At 38.4% G+C, this 20858-nt stretch overlaps 2 protein-coding genes across 5 annotated transcripts; one reads left to right on the top strand and one right to left on the bottom strand.

Moving 5' to 3' along the window:
• The first annotated feature begins 558 nt into the window (after window positions 1–558).
• On the top strand, window positions 559–10045 carry igsf8 (immunoglobulin superfamily, member 8). The gene is made up of 6 exons (XM_056749956.1): window positions 559–1007; window positions 4671–5051; window positions 5126–5578; window positions 5655–6065; window positions 6155–6580; window positions 7188–10045. Exons 1-6 carry the CDS (start codon window positions 968–970, stop codon window positions 7319–7321), a joined length of 1845 nt encoding a protein of 614 aa, XP_056605934.1. The 5' UTR covers window positions 559–967; the 3' UTR covers window positions 7322–10045.
• Window positions 10036–20778, bottom strand: soat2 (sterol O-acyltransferase 2). Of its 4 annotated transcripts, XR_008906941.1 has the most exons (18): window positions 20633–20778; window positions 18538–18650; window positions 18103–18155; window positions 17899–18026; window positions 17756–17806; window positions 17290–17397; window positions 15408–15690; window positions 14905–14980; window positions 14734–14818; window positions 14604–14649; window positions 14349–14478; window positions 14164–14261; window positions 13052–13150; window positions 12844–12979; window positions 12613–12758; window positions 12390–12516; window positions 10846–11315; window positions 10036–10770 (listed from the first exon to the last, which is right to left on the bottom strand). XR_008906941.1 is itself a non-coding variant. In XM_056749957.1 (16 exons), the coding sequence occupies exons 2-16, from the start codon at window positions 18614–18616 to the stop codon at window positions 12463–12465; spliced, it is 1572 nt and encodes a 523-aa protein (XP_056605935.1). In that variant the 5' UTR covers window positions 18617–18650; window positions 20633–20778; the 3' UTR covers window positions 11792–12462. The 4 variants fall into 4 exon arrangements, 2 of the variants coding, with proteins under 2 accessions (XP_056605935.1, XP_056605936.1); XR_008906942.1 differs by lacking the exon at window positions 10846–11315; XM_056749957.1 differs by lacking the exons at window positions 10036–10770; window positions 10846–11315 and having other exon boundaries at window positions 11792–12516.
• Window positions 20779–20858: the final 80 nt, after the last annotated feature.

Below are 20858 nucleotides of genomic sequence, written 5' to 3'. Positions count from 1 at the left end.
AATAAGATTCAATTTCACTCCAAAACCTTTTAGATATATTAGTTTTTACGTCTTCAAATGGAACGAAAGGCGTTTTTTTACAATCTGGCTTTATAATTCAATTTAGTTAATGTCAACAACTTAAAAAAGTTTGCGTAGTCAACTTTACTGTTTAGGTCAGAAGTGTAAAAAAACATTAAGCGTCATTTAGTGTTGTCCACAAATGTAAGTAATGCACACAAATGTGTCACCACTAGAGGGCGCAATAAACACGCAGTACGTATGCTCATCCTGATCACAGAAAGATCTATTTTGATAATAATAGTCTAAATATGTAAACATCGACATTTACAATATTTCTAAGTTAATCAAATAATTACACATTAGCCCCTTTCAACCCGTTACATAATATGCTGTGGTTTTACATAAATAAAGGTGAAGTAGATTTAAAGTAAAGGGAGAAACAATATAAAAATGAGATAAAACAATGTAAGTAAACAAAGTATAATAATAAAATAACAGGGTTGTGACTCCTTGGAAACAGTCGACAGCATTTTCCGTCCACTAGGTTTGCTGGCCTTCATCCACACATCTATTCAAGAGTTCAAGCCGATCATCGCGCTACGTTTCTATTGGCTGCTTTGACAGCGCCGCGTCACGTCATTGGTGACCGTGTCACACCAGGACGCATCACATCCAGTCGAGCTTCTGGGATGAATCGTGAGCGCCGTGATTTCAAGAAGACCTCAAAAGGAAAATAATGCACAAAATACAGACGTGTTTGCGCCACAATACAGCTGCTTTACGCGTTTGGATGATAAATAACGTTAGTTAAAATAGTAACTGATGCTTGTGGGCAGTTCACGCTGGTTTTGGCGGTGTAGTTCATCAGTGATTGACGTCAGTACCGACAGCACATGTGTTTGTGCTCGAGCTGTACCGTCAGTCTGCGTAAAACCGTGCGAGTGTTTGTGGAGATCGGAGGAGAATGGCACCGTGGAGTATCGCGTTCATCGGTTTACTGTGGGGTGAGTCCATCTGCTCTATGGAAATCCACCCAAATCCTTCACGCACTCAAAACATGACGGTATAACCGTGGGCTTGTTATGGGAGTTGCTTTTTCAAATGTCAATATTCTTAAGCATTACTATAATAAGTGTTCTCGTATCGTTTGAAGCACCGCGGTATCGTTGTGTTTCGCCCAAGAATATACGGTTTGCCACTACAGTATACGAAGTATTCTCATGTGGGTTATTTGACATGTTTCATCATGACAGTATCGTGATATTGTACTGTACTTTATGTGAGTACTTTTGTGTTTATCATGGCTGTTCAATATATGACATGTCAATCATTACCACACCTCCTTACAAAAAGTACTATGGTACAGTGTTCGTGTCCGATACATACATATGTACCGTGGTATTTTGTGTGACGTAGAGTGTGTTTTGTTTTATCTTCAATACCGTGGTGTAGTTCTGTGAGACTGGTTGTAATGAATGAATGAGTGATCGCAGCCTAAATGTTTCGTACAATGTTTGGCGACCTCTTCGATTTCATAGAGCACAAGAATGACGTCATAGTTGTACATAACACGTAAGATGTCCAGGATTTCCGGTGGCCTACTGATCCAGTTGAGTTTAAATTACGAGTTTGATCTTCTTAAAGAAACAGTTCACCCAAAAATGAAAATACTGTCATCATTTACTCGCCTTAGAGTTGTTCCCAATGTTTATAAATGTTTACCTCATTTGTAAGTCGCTTGGTTAAAATCGTCTGCTAAATGACTAAGGCCCGATTCACATTTCGCATCTAAAACCACGCTTACAATGCGAGCGGCCTGGTTGCACTAAGCTCTTCAAGTTCTGGATGATTTCCCTTTACCAAAGACAATAGGAGAATAACTTAAGTAAAACTTAAGGTATATTTAATGCCACACTTCAGGGAAAATTAAACTTAAGGTGCTTTATGCAACCAGGCCCTGGACTTTGCGCTCTTCTGGCGTCTGTCGTCGCTTAGCAACCATGGGCCACGATAGCCATTGAGACAACAAGGGATGTATGGATTATATGCACTGAAAATACGTTGCAATAACTCTGCTTCTAGATAGTTATCCTGTGATCATTTTTGTCCCCATTTTCGTAGAGCTTGTCTTTATTGGCTAGTTGGCTCTTGTCACATGACCTGCGGTGCGCTCGCGCCTTTCTGAAAAGTTGAGATTTTTTCATCTCCAAGCGGCGCCGACGCTCATGAAAAAAGAGAGATGTGTATCGGGCCTAAGGGCCCTATTTTCGCGATCTAAATGCTTGGTCTAAAGTGCACTCGGGCGTGTCCGAATCCACTTTTTCTAGTTTAACGACGGGAAAACGGTCGGTGCACATGGTCTATACAGGCTGTCCCGAGTAATGGGTGTTTTTTGGGCGTAACGTGCAATACACTAATCGGACTCTCATTCCCTGTAGGGGCCTATTTTCACGGCAGAATTTTCAGGAGCAAAGACTGGACGCTTCTCCAGAGAGGAAGCGCATCTGCTCGTGCGTGTGTTTAAAGTGCGCAGTCTAATTTCAGTTCCTCAAAATAGCAACGTGCCAACACCGAGCCTGAATACACCTGTGTTTTAGACCAAGCACGTCCATGGGCGCACAAATGAGCGCAAATACATTTGCTATTTAAATAACGCGGCACAGGATGGGAAACTGCGTCAGGCTGAAACAAGCAAAAACACTTGCGTTTCGTCTGGTGTATGGTAGCGCCCTAGATGTTGATATATTTCTTTGATCTGATGAATACAGAGAAAGATATTTGGAAGAATGCCAACATATCTTGACCTCCATTGACTCCCATAGTATAATGTAATATTTTTACACACTATGGTAGTCAATGGGGGTCGAGATCTGTTTAAGGGTTCTTCCAAATATCTTTCTCTGTGAGTCTGTGTTCATCAGAACAAACTGTGGTTAGCTTACGACATGGGGAAACATCTCGACAACTCTTGTTTTTCAAGTCCTGTCAGGTTTTGCCTAACAGGAGAACAAACACATCATCACACCCGACCGCTTGTGTCAACAGCGCAACAAAAGCTGAGTTTATCTCCGCAGTTAATCAGTAGTCAGACGTCAGACAGGTTACGGGGAAACCAAGTTGCGTCAGATATGACATGTTAATGCTCCCTTTTATTGCATCGTACTCTTTCGTCACAGTTGAGCTGTGACATCACAGGTTAGGATATAGGCTGGGAGAAAGGGAATAATGTTTTGTTTAGTGTTGTTTATTTCCCCATTCATTCAAAAACGCACACATCAAGACTGGGGCAACAAACGGTTGCTGGGCTTGAATAGACATTAAAACCTCTCGCATGCATTCCTGGGAAAATGTAAACAAAAAAAATGCGACTGCACATTATATTTCAATCTTGACTGTACATTCTTTTAAATGATTGTTTAAAGCAGATATCGTCATGTTTTAAATGTATTGAACTATTTTACTTTTTAAGATAACTTTCTTAAAGGTCCCATGTGTATTTTTTGGGACGATCTATTTAGAGGAATGCAGTAAAAAATAAATAACTTTGTGTTCAGAGGTGTATAAAGTATTTTATTACCTTAGAACGAGCTGTTTCTATCTACATACACCGTAGGTCCCCGTACATGGAACTCACTAGGATTCTGATGTTCCTATTCGTTTACGATTTGCAAGCTCTCGATTTGTGTCAATAATTATAGATACAAAGTAAAAAAAAAAATTTAAGAACAGTAAACATCAGTTTACAATTGTGATTTAAAAAGGGAAAAAAGTCAGAGAAGTGGCCTTTAAAAAGGGGCTGCAATCATATGAACGGCTGCCTTTTATGTGAAGGTGATGTTAAATTCAACGACACACCCGTATGCGCCATGTTAATTAAGCGATGAATGAACGATACGCTCCCTGTTGTAACATCCACCCGTTCTAAAAAGAAAGTCACATCTAGTGGAGAGTACTAGCAATAAAATTCACGTTAATGAATGTTCAGTGCTTGCGGAAATAAGAAAGGAAAAAAATTGTTTCATTTCTTTTGAGAATCCACAGCATTTGAAAAAAAACCGATTGATCAACTTTTGCGATTCATTTTTTTTTTTGCCCAGCCCTAGAATTCACCATGTTGTTTTCGAAACGGATAAACTGCTCTTCAGAGCGCGTTTCATAAGTACGTTATCTCCTTCGGGCAAGAAACAAAAACGTGATGACATCTTTGTTCTGCGAGAGCCACCGTAGTGCTTCGAAAGGGAGGGGGATTGAGACGTTGGTTTTAAATTGCAACCTCACCACTAGATGCCTCTAAATGTTATACACTGACTGGATATTTTAACATTTCTAGATTGTTTTCTTTTAAGTTGAAACTTCTTGGTCGTAAAGTAACACAAAGTATATACTGAAGAAGGCTTGTTACGATCTGATTTTAATATTGGCTGATTTGGAATGTTATCTATGATTGAACAAGGTAAATAACATAATGTAGTCACAATATTTAGCTTCAGAAAAAATAAAGAATAACATTTATTGTTAGACCAGATATTTGCCCCGAGTAGCCATAGTTTCATCCTTTCATCCGCATAATGAAATATCATATAAAAACACTGGATGGAGATTAAGATAACCATACATTAAAAACAAAGCTCCACACTGACATGTTTACTTCCTATTCGTTCTTTTAGAGTTCCATTGTTGTGTGTGTCGTGATGTTTCTCTCCCGGCCGGTCCGCTGTACCGAGTGGCCGGCTTCTCGCTGTCCCTGCCCTGCACCGTGACGGGATACGAAGGTAAAAGGACGCAGGACTTTGAGTGGTTCCTGTACCATGAGAATGCCAAGGGTCAGCAGATCGGAGTGGTGTCCACACGAGATACGGGGTTCCCATACGCTGTGTTCCTACCCCGCGTGCAGTCGGGCGAGGTCCGCGTGGAGAGGGATTCGGACGGCAAAGCCAGACTGATAATCCAGAGGCTCCGCCCAGAGGATCAGGGACGATACGAGTGTTACACGCCCAGCACTGACACACGCTACTTGGGTAACTACAGTTCATCAGTGGACGTCAAAGGTGGGTGACAGGAAATGAAACACCGACGATAGCAAAAGTTCGATTTTGTTACTAATGTATTATTTTTTCAAAAGTGATTCCAGACACGCTGCTGATAACACACTCTCGCATTCTGAGCGGCCAGCCGGTGATCGAGGGTGCGGAGCTTCAGCTCACATGTGCAGCATCCATCCAATCAGAGCAGCACACTCACGTCTCGGTCACGTTCGGTGTCCGGGGCAGCAAAGGGGCGGAGTCTGCGGGTCACAACCTCAGAGAAATCATCGCCTTTGACCGCGATCAGCGCGTGGCCCCGGGCCGAGGCGGAGCGTACGAGAAGAGATACAGAGATGGAGAGATCGCTCTAGAAAAGAGGAACGGAGATGGTGGGAGGGATCTGTACGTGCTGAAGATGAGCACGCTGGCACCGGAGGATTCTGGGGCGTATTTTTGCGAGGCTGTGCAGTGGATCAGAGACCCGGCGGGAAATTGGGAACGCATCGCGCAGAGGACCATGGAAGTGGGAAATCTCGTCGTTCAACCACTCAGTTAGTCACAACGTTGATTTGTTTTTGTTTGCAGTATGTGGGATTTGTTCAATAACCGTCCTGTTTACTTTCACAGCGGACACACTCACCGTACGCTCGAGACCAGAAGGTGTCGTATCGCTGCAGACCGGCTCTCCGCTCACCCTCACCTGTCAGGTGTCCGGCGTGGGCGTGTGGAACCGCTCTGCGCTCCTCGTCCAGTGGATGCGGCGCGGGCCGGCCGGCGGAGTTGAGGTGGAGGTGGCACGCATGGGCACCGACGGCGTCGTGAGCTGGGGTGATGATGCCAGCAGGGCGGGAGGGGGCAGTATGGAGAAAGAGGCGGACGGGAAGTTTTCTCTGCGGCTGTTTTCCGTTCACCCCGTGGATGCCGGACTCTACCGGTGCGTTGTGAGCGTGTTCGCCGGACGGCTGACACCGGGGCCATCGAGCCCGGCTACCATAACACAGAGATCGGAATGGGTCACTGTTAACTTGAAAACCGAAGGTGAGTTTGGAAGTATTCCACTTCATGGGTGGATCTGACACAAGCTAAACTTCACGCTAACATCCACATGTGTTTTTGTGTTTCTTCAGATGTCCGTGTGTCCGCCACCATCGATCTGCCCCATCGCCCGCTGCTGAAACGGGGCAGTACGGTCACGCTGCTCTGCAACGTCTCGGTCCTGACCACCGGTTCTGCTCAGGTGGAAGTCCAGTGGATCCAGAAACCGGAAGACCCCAGGAGGAAAGACGTCACGCTCTCAGAGGACAGGGGAGGACGGGTCCTGGCGACTCTGAGCTACGACGGCGTGACGCGGATCTACAGCAACGGCAGCGACTTGAGCGTCGACCGCGTATCGCCAGGCAGCTACAGGTTGAGGGTTTTCTCGGCCCGCGAGGAGGATCAGGGTCACTATCTATGTCAGGTGGAGGTGTGGTCACAGGACCCGCACGGCGGATGGTACAACACGGGGGGCAAAACGGAATCAAGGACCGTACACTTGTACCTGTACGCACGAGGTAAGCTGACGTACACTTTTGTTTCCTTTTTAACTGCGTCAGAAATGTAGCTTTATTAGCACGGTTGTGTGCCAAAACATTATTTATACATCAAGAAATAATAAATCGCGCAACAACAACAAGCAATAAGTAAGTTTGAAATATTAAAATAAGGTGCTAGGTGAAGAATAAAATAAGTTGTAATATATAAATTAATAATCAAATATCTGAATATAAAAAATGGACATGATGTTTTAAACTAAAATAAGGGGAAAGTGGGAAAAAACATTGTGCTGGTACAAGGACTGCGTTTGATCAAGTCTCTCTTTCTCTTCCCTATAATTATAAATTTAATTCCCCAAACTATAAAAATAAGAAAATGTCTGTCTTTCACATGCACATATCATATATGAAAAAACCTGATAGCGGCTTTTAAAATAAATCTTTTTTTCTAAACACAACCAAAAACGTTATTTTATGAAAGTCTGTTGGTTGTGATATCCATCATTGATTTGGTATAATAAACACCAAAAATAACAACAAGTTACTGCTGTTTTCAAGCATTTGGAAAGTAGCTCATGAGTGATTTTAAGTTGTTGACATTTGTTGTGATGTGTTTCACTTTTAGTTGCTGATCTTCTGCTCATTCCTCTGGTGATCGGCGTGTCGTCTGCTCTGTTTGTGGGCGTGTTGATCATCGCGACTGTCACGTGCTGCTTCATGAACAGACTGGCGAGGCAGCGATCCCAAATAAGGAAGTAGAAAACAGACATGAACGACTGGTTTAGCTATCTTGTCACACTTGATTTAAATCTGCACTCTGAAAGCTACAGCAAATATCTTGAATGTTCATCTTCACACTGTGTGCATGACAACAGTCGTATGTTCACAAACGCACGCAGACTGCTGTGATATTATTATTATGCGTTTTTATCCACTCCACTTTTGGCAACCGCCCTGCTCGGAGAGGAACGAGGTACGGAAACAAATATCCCCCTGTGTTGAGGCTCAATGCGGTATTGTTTATGAAAACCAGCAGAAGATCCACAGAAGTTCAGAACTGAAATCCCTCGCATGTTGTGGATGCACTGCTATGAAATCTAAGTGACTTGTGTATATGGAAAGCCGTCGTTTTTTCGGTGATGGACGGTCATTTCACCGAAATGCGACCCAGAACTCCTTTGTTCTCAGTCCTGTGACCTGCCGGTTTTCTTCCAGTTTACTTTCTACTTGACAAAGATCCAGGTCATTTTACAGACCAAAATTTAAAAATAAATAAATCATATTTAGGTTATACATTTGCAAACATGTAAAAACAATGTTATTAAAATAATTAATTCCTTGACGGCATAAATGACATTTCACCTCAGCAAATACTACCTAATGTACATTATGAGAATAAGCTTTTATTTTGTTTTATGAAAATTAGGGCTTAAATGTGAATCACATTACTTAAAAGTCTTCATGCTCTTGAAACGGGCTGCATTTGACCAGGACATTTCTCAGTTTTGTTTGACTGAATGCAACACAAATGTGAGAAAAGGGATCAGAACCACTGAGAAAACAAAGTCCAAATGTGCTGTTTGGAATTCGGATATATGCAGAATATATCTACAGTTTAAGCTGTCAAAGACTCAAACCTGAGAGGAGGTGAGACGACACGCTTTCAATGGAGATCTGTGACTGTGCTGGACGTCTACTTGACATTCTGCGGTGCAACCGAAGCATTTACGGTGCCAGAGTTTCCTACTGCTCATACAGGAATGATGTGGAACAGGGACCAGATCGTCCCTTTAATATGATGTGAAAAATCACGTTTATCTTGTGTTGATGTGATTTTAGTTTACAGTTGTGTGCATCTGGGTCATTCTGCAAAACGGATGTTTAATAACGACTACCACAAATAACTTTCTCAAACATCCTTAAATTTTCATCCCATGATTTTATTTTTAAGTTAAAGACACACTTTATCCCGACATGTATTAATCGTTATATGTTTACCCTTATATGTGGCGTATCCAATTATTTACCAAAAAATACTGTTTTGATCTTAATCAATCACTTCCTTTTTATAAATGGAAAAAGTTCCTTGTTTCAAAGAATGACCCAAATGTTCAAATAACCCGGACTTCTCTTTAAAGCATTGAAGTTCTTCATTGTGAAATGTCGTTGTATCTGTCTATGTGGGTCAAGCCGCTCTTTTAAAAAGATGAGAAACGTGCATTCTTTTTGTTGTCGATCCCTCGTGTATAGTCACAGAATTGACTGTGATGTCGTCTCTACTGTGACCTTCATGCACTCTTTTATTGTACTTTGAGAGGAAAAAGGATTTTGGGTTTTCTGTTCATATTTACAGCGTTCAGATAGTGAAATCTGGTTTATCCTCTTATGCAATGAAGTCACGTGACCAAAGGCTAAATGACAGTCAGAATATTAATCCTCATGTTGACCGTCATCTGACGTCATTGTGACCTGCATGAGTTTATGCTGTCCTACGCTTTTCATCATCTCATAAAACAATCGGAATTGGATTGCGGTGTGTTTGTTCAACACCAGGATGTCTTATAATACCTGGAGAAACCACCCATAAGCGCTCGTGTTTGTCTGTTCATTGTCTGGCACATTCGACCACTATTTTACAAGATGGCTATTTTGTATGAATCGAATGATGTGAACAATACAAAAATGTATGGTTCTCAAGAAAGCAGTAATGTAGTCCCGACCTTGAACCACCCCTGAACTCATGGATAAGATTATTTGATTTTATACAAATGAACCACGTTGTAAAATGGTTGAGATTGTGTTACATATTCAGTATTAAGATGGTGGTTTAACTATAGCAATGATCACTCGCGAAACATCTGTGACTCGCATGTATGTGTGATTGATGTGATGTTTCCAAACAATTTCAGAAAAACACAATTCCTAACACACTGCCGATTGCTTTGGACAAAGAATATATAACGTGCACTAATAAATCTTGTATAGTACAAACCACTAACTTTAAGAATGTAAATGATTAAATTTAAACGGAGAGTTTACCCCAAAATAAAAATGTGTCCTCATTTATTCCTCCTCATGTGGTTGTAGATCTGTATGTGACTATTTCTTAACTGGAACTTAAAAGAAGATATTTTGGGAAATGTTTTGGTGTTTTATTGTTCATACAACAGAAGTCAATGTTTGGTTTTTCAAAATATGTTCTTTAGTGTTCTGCAGTAAAAAGAAACTTGTGATGGTTTTGGGTGAACTGTCCCTTTAAGTCGACTTTTATGTAGCAATACTAACATAATGTTTTAACTTTCAATGTCTGTTATTTAATGCATAATCCAGAAGTCATGTTTTGTTTTGAAGGCTCTCTATCACTTGCACTGCATTTTTGGGAGATTTTGCTGTATGCTGTCATTGGTTTACTGTATACGGTTCTTTTCTTTTGTGAAAACTGTGCTACAGGTTCCTAAATAAAATAACCTGGATAAGAGGAGACATCAGGTTTTATTTGATATGCATTTCATCCTGTTCACAGTCTGAGAGCAAATGATGTTTCATTATTCATAAGCATAACCATTTGAGGTAAAGGGTGTAAAACTTAAATCCTATCATCATTTACTCGTCCTCTTGTCATTTCAAACCTTAATTACTTTCTTCTGCAAAACACAAAAGATATTTTGAAGAATGTTGGTTAACAAAAACCATTGGTCCCCATTCACTTCTATCCTATGAACACAAAACTAATGCAAGTCAATGAGGAACCAAGGGTTTTCTGTCACCACATTTGTCCAAATCTCTTCTTTTGTGATTTGCAGAAGAAAGTTTTACAGGTTTGGAATTACATGAGTGTGAATAAATGACAGAATTTTTGTTTTGGTGTGAAGAACACAAACATCCAAACTGTCATGAAGAATCCTGATCCATGATCAAAGAGCGTCTCGTCTGCTAAAATAAACAAATGTGACCTGAACAGAGTTCATACGCTCAGTGTGCCACATTTGCTTACATTTGAATAGTGACCTAGAAACCTTACATATGCAAAATCTAGAATTGTTCCCCTTTTACGTCTCAGCTTGGTTCATAATGTTTTAAACTTTATTTCCTGATTTAAATTGGTATTTGTATTACACATAAAATCCCTTGTGTTTTCTCAAATAAAACTGATGAACTGGAGAAGACATTCTGCAATTATCAACTCAGGATAAACTGTGAAAAAATATCTGGAAAAGACATTTAAAAAAACAAATTAGGATATAAGGATATATACTTATACATATATATACATATACACTCACCTGAAGGATTATTAGGAACACCTGTTCAATTTCTCATTAATGCAATTATGGTGGTGTTGTAATGGTGTGGGGGATGTTTTCTTGGCACACTTTAGGCCCCTTAGTGCCAATTGGGCATCATTTAAATGCCACGGCCTACCTGAGCATTGTTTCTGACCATATCCATCCCTTTATGACCACCATGTACCCATCCTCTGATGGCTACTTCCAGCAGGATAATGCACCATGTCACAAAGCTCCGATCATTTCAAATTGGTTTCTTGAACATGACAATGAGTTCACTGTACTAAACCCACAGTCACCAGATCTCAACCCAATAGAGCATCTTTGGGGTGAGGTGGAAGGGGAGCTTTGTGCATCCCACAAATCTCCATCAACTGCAAGATGCTATCCTATCAATATGGGCCAATATTTCTAAAGAATGCTTTCAGCACCTTGTTGAATCAATGCCACGTAGAATTGAGGCAGTTCTGAAGGAGAAAGGGGGTCAAACACAGTATTAGTATGGTGTTCCTTATAATCCTTTAGGTGAGTGTATATTAAATACTTTTCCCCATTTTTCTCGTAAATTTGTTTTCTCTTTTTGGAATTTTAGTTTTTGATTGTATTTCAAAAATAAACTGTAAAGTAAAAAAAGAAATCTTGTTAAAAAATTGACTTTTTCTAGCAGCTGTGGCCCCAGATATAAAAAAATCCCTGTAAAATGACTTATCTCCAACTGTTTTCTTGTAAATATGCGGTCTTTTCCTGTCATTTAAAGTTTCTGTCCGTATTCCAAAATACATAAAAATCCTGTATAGACAGTGAAATTACTTTTTTCATTTCAGTTAAAATAACAGAATTCTGTAAAATTACAGTTTTTTACAGTGTAGATCTAAAACTTAAGATAAATCTGTGAGAAGGAAATATGTAGCAAATGAAAGTGAGAAGAATAAACCTGGAAACATTTACAATAAAAAGGGGACTTTATTAAGCATGTCCGATAAATTTGATCTATACAATGTTCCTCTTATAGTTGAATAAAGCAGTGGGAAAGTTTTGTGTTTGGTATATAAGGAAGTTGTGTTTGAATATACATGCGTGTGATTATTGTGATAACGTCTGTCTGTCACCTGCGTGTCAAACGATAAAGCAGTTTTAGGGAAGCGGTGGAGTTTCTCTAGTCTACAAACTTTTTTGATGTGGTTTTCTGTGCCTTCTGTTTCTTGCTGAGAATTTCTGTATCTTACAAACCTTAAATCCCACACACTTCATTTAAATGTTTACAAATATTTGTGCTTTTATCATCACATTGATTTGAACATACACACAGATCGGTCAAAGTATGCATTCGTGTCAACTAATAATTTACAGACAGACAAATATGCTACATTTTATGCATTGAATATTACATCACAAGTTGTCAAAAAATGTCATTTAAATCTTTGGTTTTGCTTTGGGTTTTATGTGTCACATAACGCGATACCAAAACGGTTTATTGTACGAATAATAATCAATGACGTTTTCTTTACATTGACATCTAGTTTACATTTATTTACATTTACCATGTTTTTTCGCCGTCTCAGCAGCTCTGTTTTTGGTTCCTAAGGTTCGGTCCGGTCGGAAAGCGATGTGTCTTCACTGATAGCTACATGTCCATGATCGGGGTGTCACCAGCTCCCAGAAGCTTGTCTGTTTGAAGAGAACAAACAAGAAAATACAACCATTTAGTTATGTTCTTTACTACTGAGCTGTTTTCTGGGGCTCTTGTTCTAGTGTAATTCTTACCCCGGTACGCGGGCAGTGAATCTGGGCGTACCATTCCAGACAATACAGACACACATGAACCCCCTGACCGATGAACAAACACGTCCACATAATGACGTTCCACACCGGACTCTTCCGCTTGTCATTCAGGGTAAAGTTAAACACCACTGAAATAAAAACATCACTGTGTGAATGAAAGCAAAGCAGCTGTCAATCAAAATCTGTGCCGTTCATCGGCCCTCGTTCTCTCACCTCCGATTCCAGCGAATGTGCAGAACATCACTGGGTAGAAGAAACCGAAGCCCAGGGTGAAGACGTATTCGTGAACCAAAGCAGAAAGCGCAAACACGGAGAGTGTGGCCATAGATCGAAACTTCTGACCCAACAGCTGAAACATTGAGAACAGTCAGTGTGTGTCATACACATGTAATATTTCTTTGAGATAATGTTATTCACGTACCCAGAGCAAGTCTCGATAACCGTAGTAGTAAAGCCAGTCGTGTACGACGATGTTCCAGGTGCGATAGTAATTTGTGAAAGAGGTCGAGTTCCACCAATCCTGATCACATAACCAAAAAACAACTCACTTTAAGAAATGCATGTTTATAGCTATCGACTGATCTCTTATCTATTTTAAGCCATCTGCATATGAGAATCTAACAGAAGGCTGGTATTAAGGCAATAGTTGCATGATTAAAGTTTAACCAAGAATATGTTTCTATCTAAAAAGTCAAAAGCAATGTTGTCATGTCTTGAAATGCATGTTTTTAAACTTTCTTATATAAATCATGAAGAAAAGATAAATTTTCATGACAAAAGATCAAAGTTCAAATAGAGCAAGTGTCACAGAAATCTGCCAATAGTTGTTTGTTAATATTGATATACGCCACAAAACAAATCTTATAGGTGCATCCCAATTGCTTGATTTGTTTTGATAGAATATTGTTAAGAATAACTAACTGATTTTAGTAGTTTATGGATCATTTGTGGGGCTATAAATCAAATGATGGGAAAAGTCCTAACCATCTACAACGTTGTCGATTCAAACTGATTAAACTAAATTATTTTTTATTTAAAAAATGTGAAAACGCAGAAAGGTTTGTGTGATGGTTTGGGAGTACATTATTGGATGTGATTTACAGTTTGTACAGTATTACAGTTTTTCTCGATTACTAACACACAATTCATGAAATAATTCACAGTTTATTACAACAATAAACACATTCTCATTTGGGTGAACTGTCCCTTTAAGTTGACTTTAAAGTAGCAATACTAACTAAATTATAATAAACACATTCTCAGAATTATGTACCAACTTGTTTAAACCCCACACACTAAATTATTTTAATTATTCTGTATCCAATAAACTGTAGCAGGTGTACACCCTCAAATTTTATTAATATAATTTTTTACATGTTCTGTATTTTTGCAGAACTTGGAGACGTCTTCTTAGTTTTATGTGGAGAGCTTCATTTTGACCCCGAAATAGGATGTTGAGAGAAGTTATGGATTTGTGTTAAGACATTCGAGAAAAGTCCCACAGTGTATAGTGTGTGTTAAGGGTGTGTTTACCTTGTAGAACATCCGGTCAGCAAAACTCAGCATCTCGGCGAAGGCGTTGAGCCAGCAGTGTAGAAAGGCGTAAAATCCCAACATTAAAATCAGCATACCTGACAAACAAGACCTCAAGCGTCAGTGTCACTTCCGTTCACGTCTTTAAACTGAAGTGTTACTTTGTGTTTGTTGTATGAATGTACCTGGAAAAGTGGCGTGAAACAGAGCCAGAATGAGTGTTCGTGTGCTGAACGCTTGACTGCTTTTGTTCATAAACACTGGGATGCACAATCGCACCAGGATGAAGTACAGATAGAACACGCTGCCCAAAATCTGCAGATAAGAGTCCCGAATATACAGTATACTGTATTTTAATGATCACTACAATCTTTATTTTTTACAATTGAGCTTTGAAGTGTATAAATAAAGAAGTAAGTGTAAGTAATATTGAATCCCACCTTTAGAAAGTTCTTGCCGACATAGTTCCACCTGATGTGGGAGTTTCTGAAAGAGTCACAGAACAACAAACACTGTAGATGTTGACTTTTAACGTTGTTGTATTTTGTAATAGAGTTGTGCGTGGATTACCGTGGATAAGCTTCCCGATAGATCAGTGTCGGACAAAATAAAAAGTAGAGATAGCTTTGGAAAGACGGATATGTCAACAGTTCACCTGAAACAGACGATGGATTCAGGGTTGTCATATAAACCTCCTGATGCTGTATTTATTTCATATTTATTTAAAGGAACATGATTTACCCTTCTGTGGTGTGTTTCTGAAAACAACTGGTACCGTCTCACGAATGAACGAGTAGCTTTTCATCACAAATCTGATCTGTGGAGCAAATATGGGATTTATTTCTCCATCCATCGCTGTGATAGTTCCTTTTTTCAGTTCACATTTCAATTCACATCTATATGAGGTGACTTCTGTTTTACCGCATAAATGCTCACTTTATTTTGACATTTCTTCAAATAGATCTGATACGTGTTAACCTCGAATCTCTGACCCAACAGCTGTGATTTACTTTTTTCTGTGTGACACAAAGCCAACGTTTTGGTGACCTAATTTATTTTATTTGGCAGAAAAGAGACTGGACCCTGGACCTCAAATATATTCAGTACAAACCGCTGGTCATTTTGATTTTGGCACCCCATTTAGTTATACATTCATTTATTTGACCTTGTCATGTTACATAAATGTCCGTTCTAGCTTCTCTGATGGCGTTTTATAACATTGAGCGTTATACATATAAATATACCTGTTCTAATATGATGATGAATCGTGACGCGGGCGGCAGCTGATACCGCAGCACTACACACACTGGAAATATTCCCAGCATGCTCAGCTGTGATGCGCACAAAATCAGAGCCATCCCTGCTGTCACTCGGGTCCTCTTCTGACAGCTGTGATACAGTCCGCCCCAAACTCTCACAACGTGATACGGCCCGAGCAATGTGTAACCAAACATAAGACCCCAGGCCCAAATGACCGTAGTCAACTGACCGAAAGCATACAAGAACAAATCAAAGTCCAGCACCAGTCTGAAATATACACATAAAAACAGATTACTCACCAATCTGCTCAAGAGGTGAAAAGATGTGAATTGCAGTGAGTTTGTGTTGGTTATAGACCGTTTCATCAAATGCACGCGCGCCTGACCCCAAGTTAAAGGAGTAGTTTACAAAATAAATTTTTATGATCATTTACTCACCCACATGTCATTCAAGATATTTATGTATTTGTGTCTTTAGTCAAAAAGAAATGAAGGTTTTTGATGAAGACATTCCAGGATTTTTCTCCATATAATGGACTTCGATGGACTCCAAAAGGTTGAAGGTCAAAGTGACAGTTTCAGTGAAGCTTCAAAGGGCTTAAAACCACACCAGACCATGAATAAGTTCTTAACTAGACAAACAATCTGTCGCTTTCAAAAAAAAAATGTATATGCTTCATAAACATAAATGCTCGCCTTGCTCTGTTCTACCATGTGAGTTCATGACTTTACGTAATACGAAGTTACTTGAAAAGGTCGCGCTTATTTAATATTACAACATCCAGGACGCACACGAAATGACCATTTTAAACAATAAACTGACACAAAGACATTTGAATTTGTGTCATTGAACATTCAACAACTTTTGAACTTTCTCCACATTTGTAAACGCTGACTCGGTACTTCCATCTACGTCAAGCGTGACCTATTCAACGTATCTACACTGTAAAACTTTGCTGTAATTCCGCAGCAGGTTGCCAGTAACTTACTTTAGATTCAATGTACAATTTTGTTTTAAGCATAAACTTACCTAGTTTATATATTTTCTTTCATAAAACAAGCATAAATATCTTGGGTCACCTTTCTTGTTATGTACCGTAATTTAAGAAGTTTTTAATATTTTTACAGAAAAAAAGAGAAAAATGCTGAGGAGGAATGCAGTTTTTTTGCAGTGTTGCTGTGCTAATGCCAATCTCTTCTTGCTCATTTTGAATCTCAAAAGTGTTTTAATTTTGATAAAAGTAATTGAAAACAGTACTAATTGGAAAGTATATTAAGTAGTAACTAAATCTACAGTAAGTTACTGGGAAACCTGCGGCAAAAACTACAGCAAAGTTTAACTTTACGCGAAGCAAGGTGAGCATCTGTCTTTATACAATACATTTTTGTTAGAAAATGACGGATCATTTCACTAGATAAGACCTCTATTCATCGTCTGGTATCATTGAAAGACCCTTGAAGCTGCACAAAAACAGTCATTTTGACCTTCAACTGTTTGGAGTCCATTGAAGTCACTATATGGAGAAAATAATGGTAAAATAATGGTATTAAATAAACAATTTGCTGAATTTTGTTGTGTGTTCACTTTATTAAATAAACAATTTGTTGAATGGGTCCTGTAGTTTTGAAATCAAACACTATGGTATATTGACATCTATTGGTTGCGCTTGGCATCGCAGTCTAAATCCAAAATATTGGACAGACAAGTTTAGCCATAACGGTTATTCATGGTTTCTTTTGATTGTTATCAGAAATAATCTACAAGCTTTCTGTTGTTTGTAAATGTGTACCGGAAGTTCAGTTGGGGTCACAAAAGATGAAACCGTCCATATGTGCACAGTACACACAGAACGATGATGTCACACACCTGCCCTGGTCGATGTAATCCACTGCCAGAGTGCTCAGGGCAAAGAGAAAAAGTGCAGCGATGAACATGTGATAAATGGTCCTGATGTGACTGATCTCGAATAACTCACTAGAGATGTAGATAAAGAGATAAAGATAATCTGGAATTGGGGAGATTTGATGAGAAATGTTTGAGTTCATATTGAGATCTACAAAGTTTGACACATTGTTGACATCTCTTTGAAATTTTGACTGTGAGATTTCCGAGTGTTTTTATCACAAGAAATATCTGAGACGCATATGAGACTAAAGCAAACGTTTCCAGTTGCTCTCGATTTAATCTCACTGATGTCTCAGCGAATTAGACATTGAGATGATAAACTCTTTAAAAAACAACTTACATTAAATGTTATTTTATTTTCCACACTATATCTTAATGATTATGTTAACATGACTGAAGCGTGAGGTATATCAGTATGAGGACTCACTCTAGCAGAGACCGTCTGGCCACAAACACCTTCCCTTGCTCCGGGTTGTCCCTGAAAATCAAAATATATCCATTAAAACATCTTCTGCCCAACCTGACACGCTGCTTAGAGAGAACAGGACATGACATCAGAGAAACTCTCACCTGCTGTTAGAGTTTCCCTTCCCATCTGTGTTTGAAAGTGTGTTTTGCTTTGAGTCTGTGAGTGCTTTGTCCAGAACTTCATTCAGTTGGAGTTTAACCTGATTGATCACATCGGCTTTGATCTTCTGCTTCACAAACACAATGATGTGATGCTTTAGGATCTGAATGAACTCACATTCTCATTTTATCTTTACAGCATCTCACCTCAATCTCATCTCTGCTCTGTGCCATTTCCTTCAAATATGTAAGATTATCATCTGTAAATGAACAGACATAATGCACTGTCTTCTTTAGTTTAAGGGACATTAAGTGTTTCTCAAACATATTTTTGTGCTCCCCTCTCTTAAATCACACACAGAGACTACAATAAAAAAGTCTACAATTAATACAGCGTGTATTGTACTTTACGTATAGTATTTTATAATAAAATGTATCGTAAATATTATATAAAGTGTATTATTGTTTATTAATGGTGTTTTTAATGGAAACCGTCAGAATTTTTATTGTTTTTTTCCCAGCAAGGGACTTTGGTTTGAATCTTGTTAAAGGCTTAAAAAAAAATCTGTGTGACCCAGTTTGGGAATCACTGCATTGGACACATAACTCTACAGTGAAGCAGAGAAACAACATCAGACTTACAATTAATGAATCCGTTCTTTTGAGGTGGATTCTCACCAGAAACTTGAGCGCTCGTGCGCCGTGTCACACCGCTGCTCATGTCTTCTGTAGTGGGTTTAGTCAGCCAGAGTTTCCTGATGTGAGATCAATCCAATACAGATGAATTATTATTGAGATTGTCTAAAGAATAACTACAATTACACCAGGACACAGAGTAACTGCACGCCCGGAGTTAATTTACCCCCCAAAAATAATTTTAATATCATTTATTCACCCTTATGCACTGTAAAAAAAACATATGTTAAACAAATGTCATTTTACTGTCAGCTGGTGCGACAGGAACAGAAAATATGTTTTTTCGCTGTAAAATTACAGGATTTATTGTTATATATCCACCCCCAGTTTTTTCTTGTAAATATGCAGCCTTTTCTGTAATTTAATAGTTTTTAACAGTATTTCAAATATAGACTTAAAATCTTGTTAAAAAATATGAAATTTTCTGACAGCTGGGGCATCATAAATAAACGTATAAAAAAAATCTCCTGTAAAATGATATGTTTTCCCAGTTTTTCTTGTAAATTTGCAGTCTTTAGCTGTAATTTTTTTTTTGACGGATTTCAAAAATAAACTATGAAAACAGTATTATTAAAAAGAGTACATTATCTGAAAGCTGAGGCGCCAGTAATAAACTGTAAAAAAAATCTCCCTGTAAAATGACATGTTTTCCCCTTTTTCCTTGTTAATTTGCAGTCTCTTCTGTAATTTTACTTTTTTTACCGCAATTCAAAAAGAATACATTATACCTGGAAAAAATTACATGAATACAAAAATAACGTGTGTGTGCTTTAAAACCTATATTTGATTCTTTGTTTTGTGGAGCACAAAGAAGATATTATGAGAAATGTCTCAGTGGTTTTGTGTTCATAATGGAAGTCAATGAGGTTCAGTGTTGTTCAGTTACAAACATTCTTCAAAATATCTTCTTTTTTGTTCTGCAGAAGAAAAACTCATACGGGTTTGAAATGACATGAGGATGAGTAAACAAATGACAAATTTTCATTTTTGGTTCAACAATCTGGTTAAGATGATAAAGTATGACCAGGTCTGCCGTTATACAGTCATCATATTTGACTTTTCTTCACAAACCTGTCTCCACGTTTTGACCTGAAGTTACCTGTGCTATATTTTCCCTCAGAAGGTATGACCCTGTCGTTACAACTAGATTACACAACTGAATGTACACATGGATAATGTTGGAATGGGGGGATTTCACACAACAGTACACTGATATAGACCAGATATCCTAACCCAAGATAACCTCGCTCAAATCTTGTTGACTCAATATTGTACTCTATGTACTGTTTTTATGTGCGTTTGTTTTTACCGTATGCACCTCAGATACTTTCTGATGAGGTAAAGCTGTACAGTTCATTATTAGTACTATAAATATCTGTACACATATAAAACTGCTGAATTAAATGTTCTTTTTGTCTTAATTTGACATTTATACGTCAAAGTATCTATAAAAATCTCACCCAAGATGAAGGTGAAAGTTCACCCCAAAATGATGAAATTATATTTTGCATAAAAGTAAAAAAATCTTTTTGGAAGACAATTAGGACTTTCTACTTTAATTCGTATGGCAAATTAATACATTTAAAATTGTCATTACTTTAAATTATTATTTTACATTTTAACTATTATTTAAAAAAAAATATTTTTACTTCAGTTTCGAAAATACTCCTTGGAGTTTTTAATTTTAAAATAAAACAAGCAGAATGAATAGAATGATGAATAAAGTAAATAACATAGCATAAAAATTAAAACTATTCTTCTTTGGATTATAGAAATAAGAGTTTTGCTTCATGCAATACAAATTAAAAGGAAAAGTTAGCTTAATTTTCATGAAATATCTACATCTTTATGATGAATTAAAAAAATGTAAAATATCGGTTGAAATGTTAGCCAAATATACACATATTAAACACATATTATATAATACATATTAAAAGTCCCCAACACCCTATCATTGAAAAATGACTGGTAACAGGTATAACTTTTCCTTAACACAAAGTTTTAGATATCCATAAAGTTGATATGAACAGCACCAACTCACCTTTCCCACGTTCCTCAAATACAAGCGTAATGTCTGTAGCGTGTGTGCCGTAGGTCGAGTTTGTCCTGGTGTTTAGAGTTTAAATGCGTGGCTGTCTGTGAGTTTATGAGCTTTGCTCTGTGTTTAACCATAAGGTCACACACACATTCAGCACAGTACTGTTATCGATCTGTTTAGTGACTGAAAACCTCCCTACTGACACCGAATTCATCTGAACTTCACTTCA

Source organism: Triplophysa dalaica, chromosome 6, assembly GCF_015846415.1.
Source record: "Triplophysa dalaica isolate WHDGS20190420 chromosome 6, ASM1584641v1, whole genome shotgun sequence".
In the NCBI taxonomy this organism is placed as follows: Eukaryota; Metazoa; Chordata; class Actinopteri; order Cypriniformes; family Nemacheilidae; genus Triplophysa; species Triplophysa dalaica.
The sequence above is the reverse complement of the archived record's forward strand: the minus strand, read 5'-3'. Positions and strand labels throughout refer to the sequence as shown.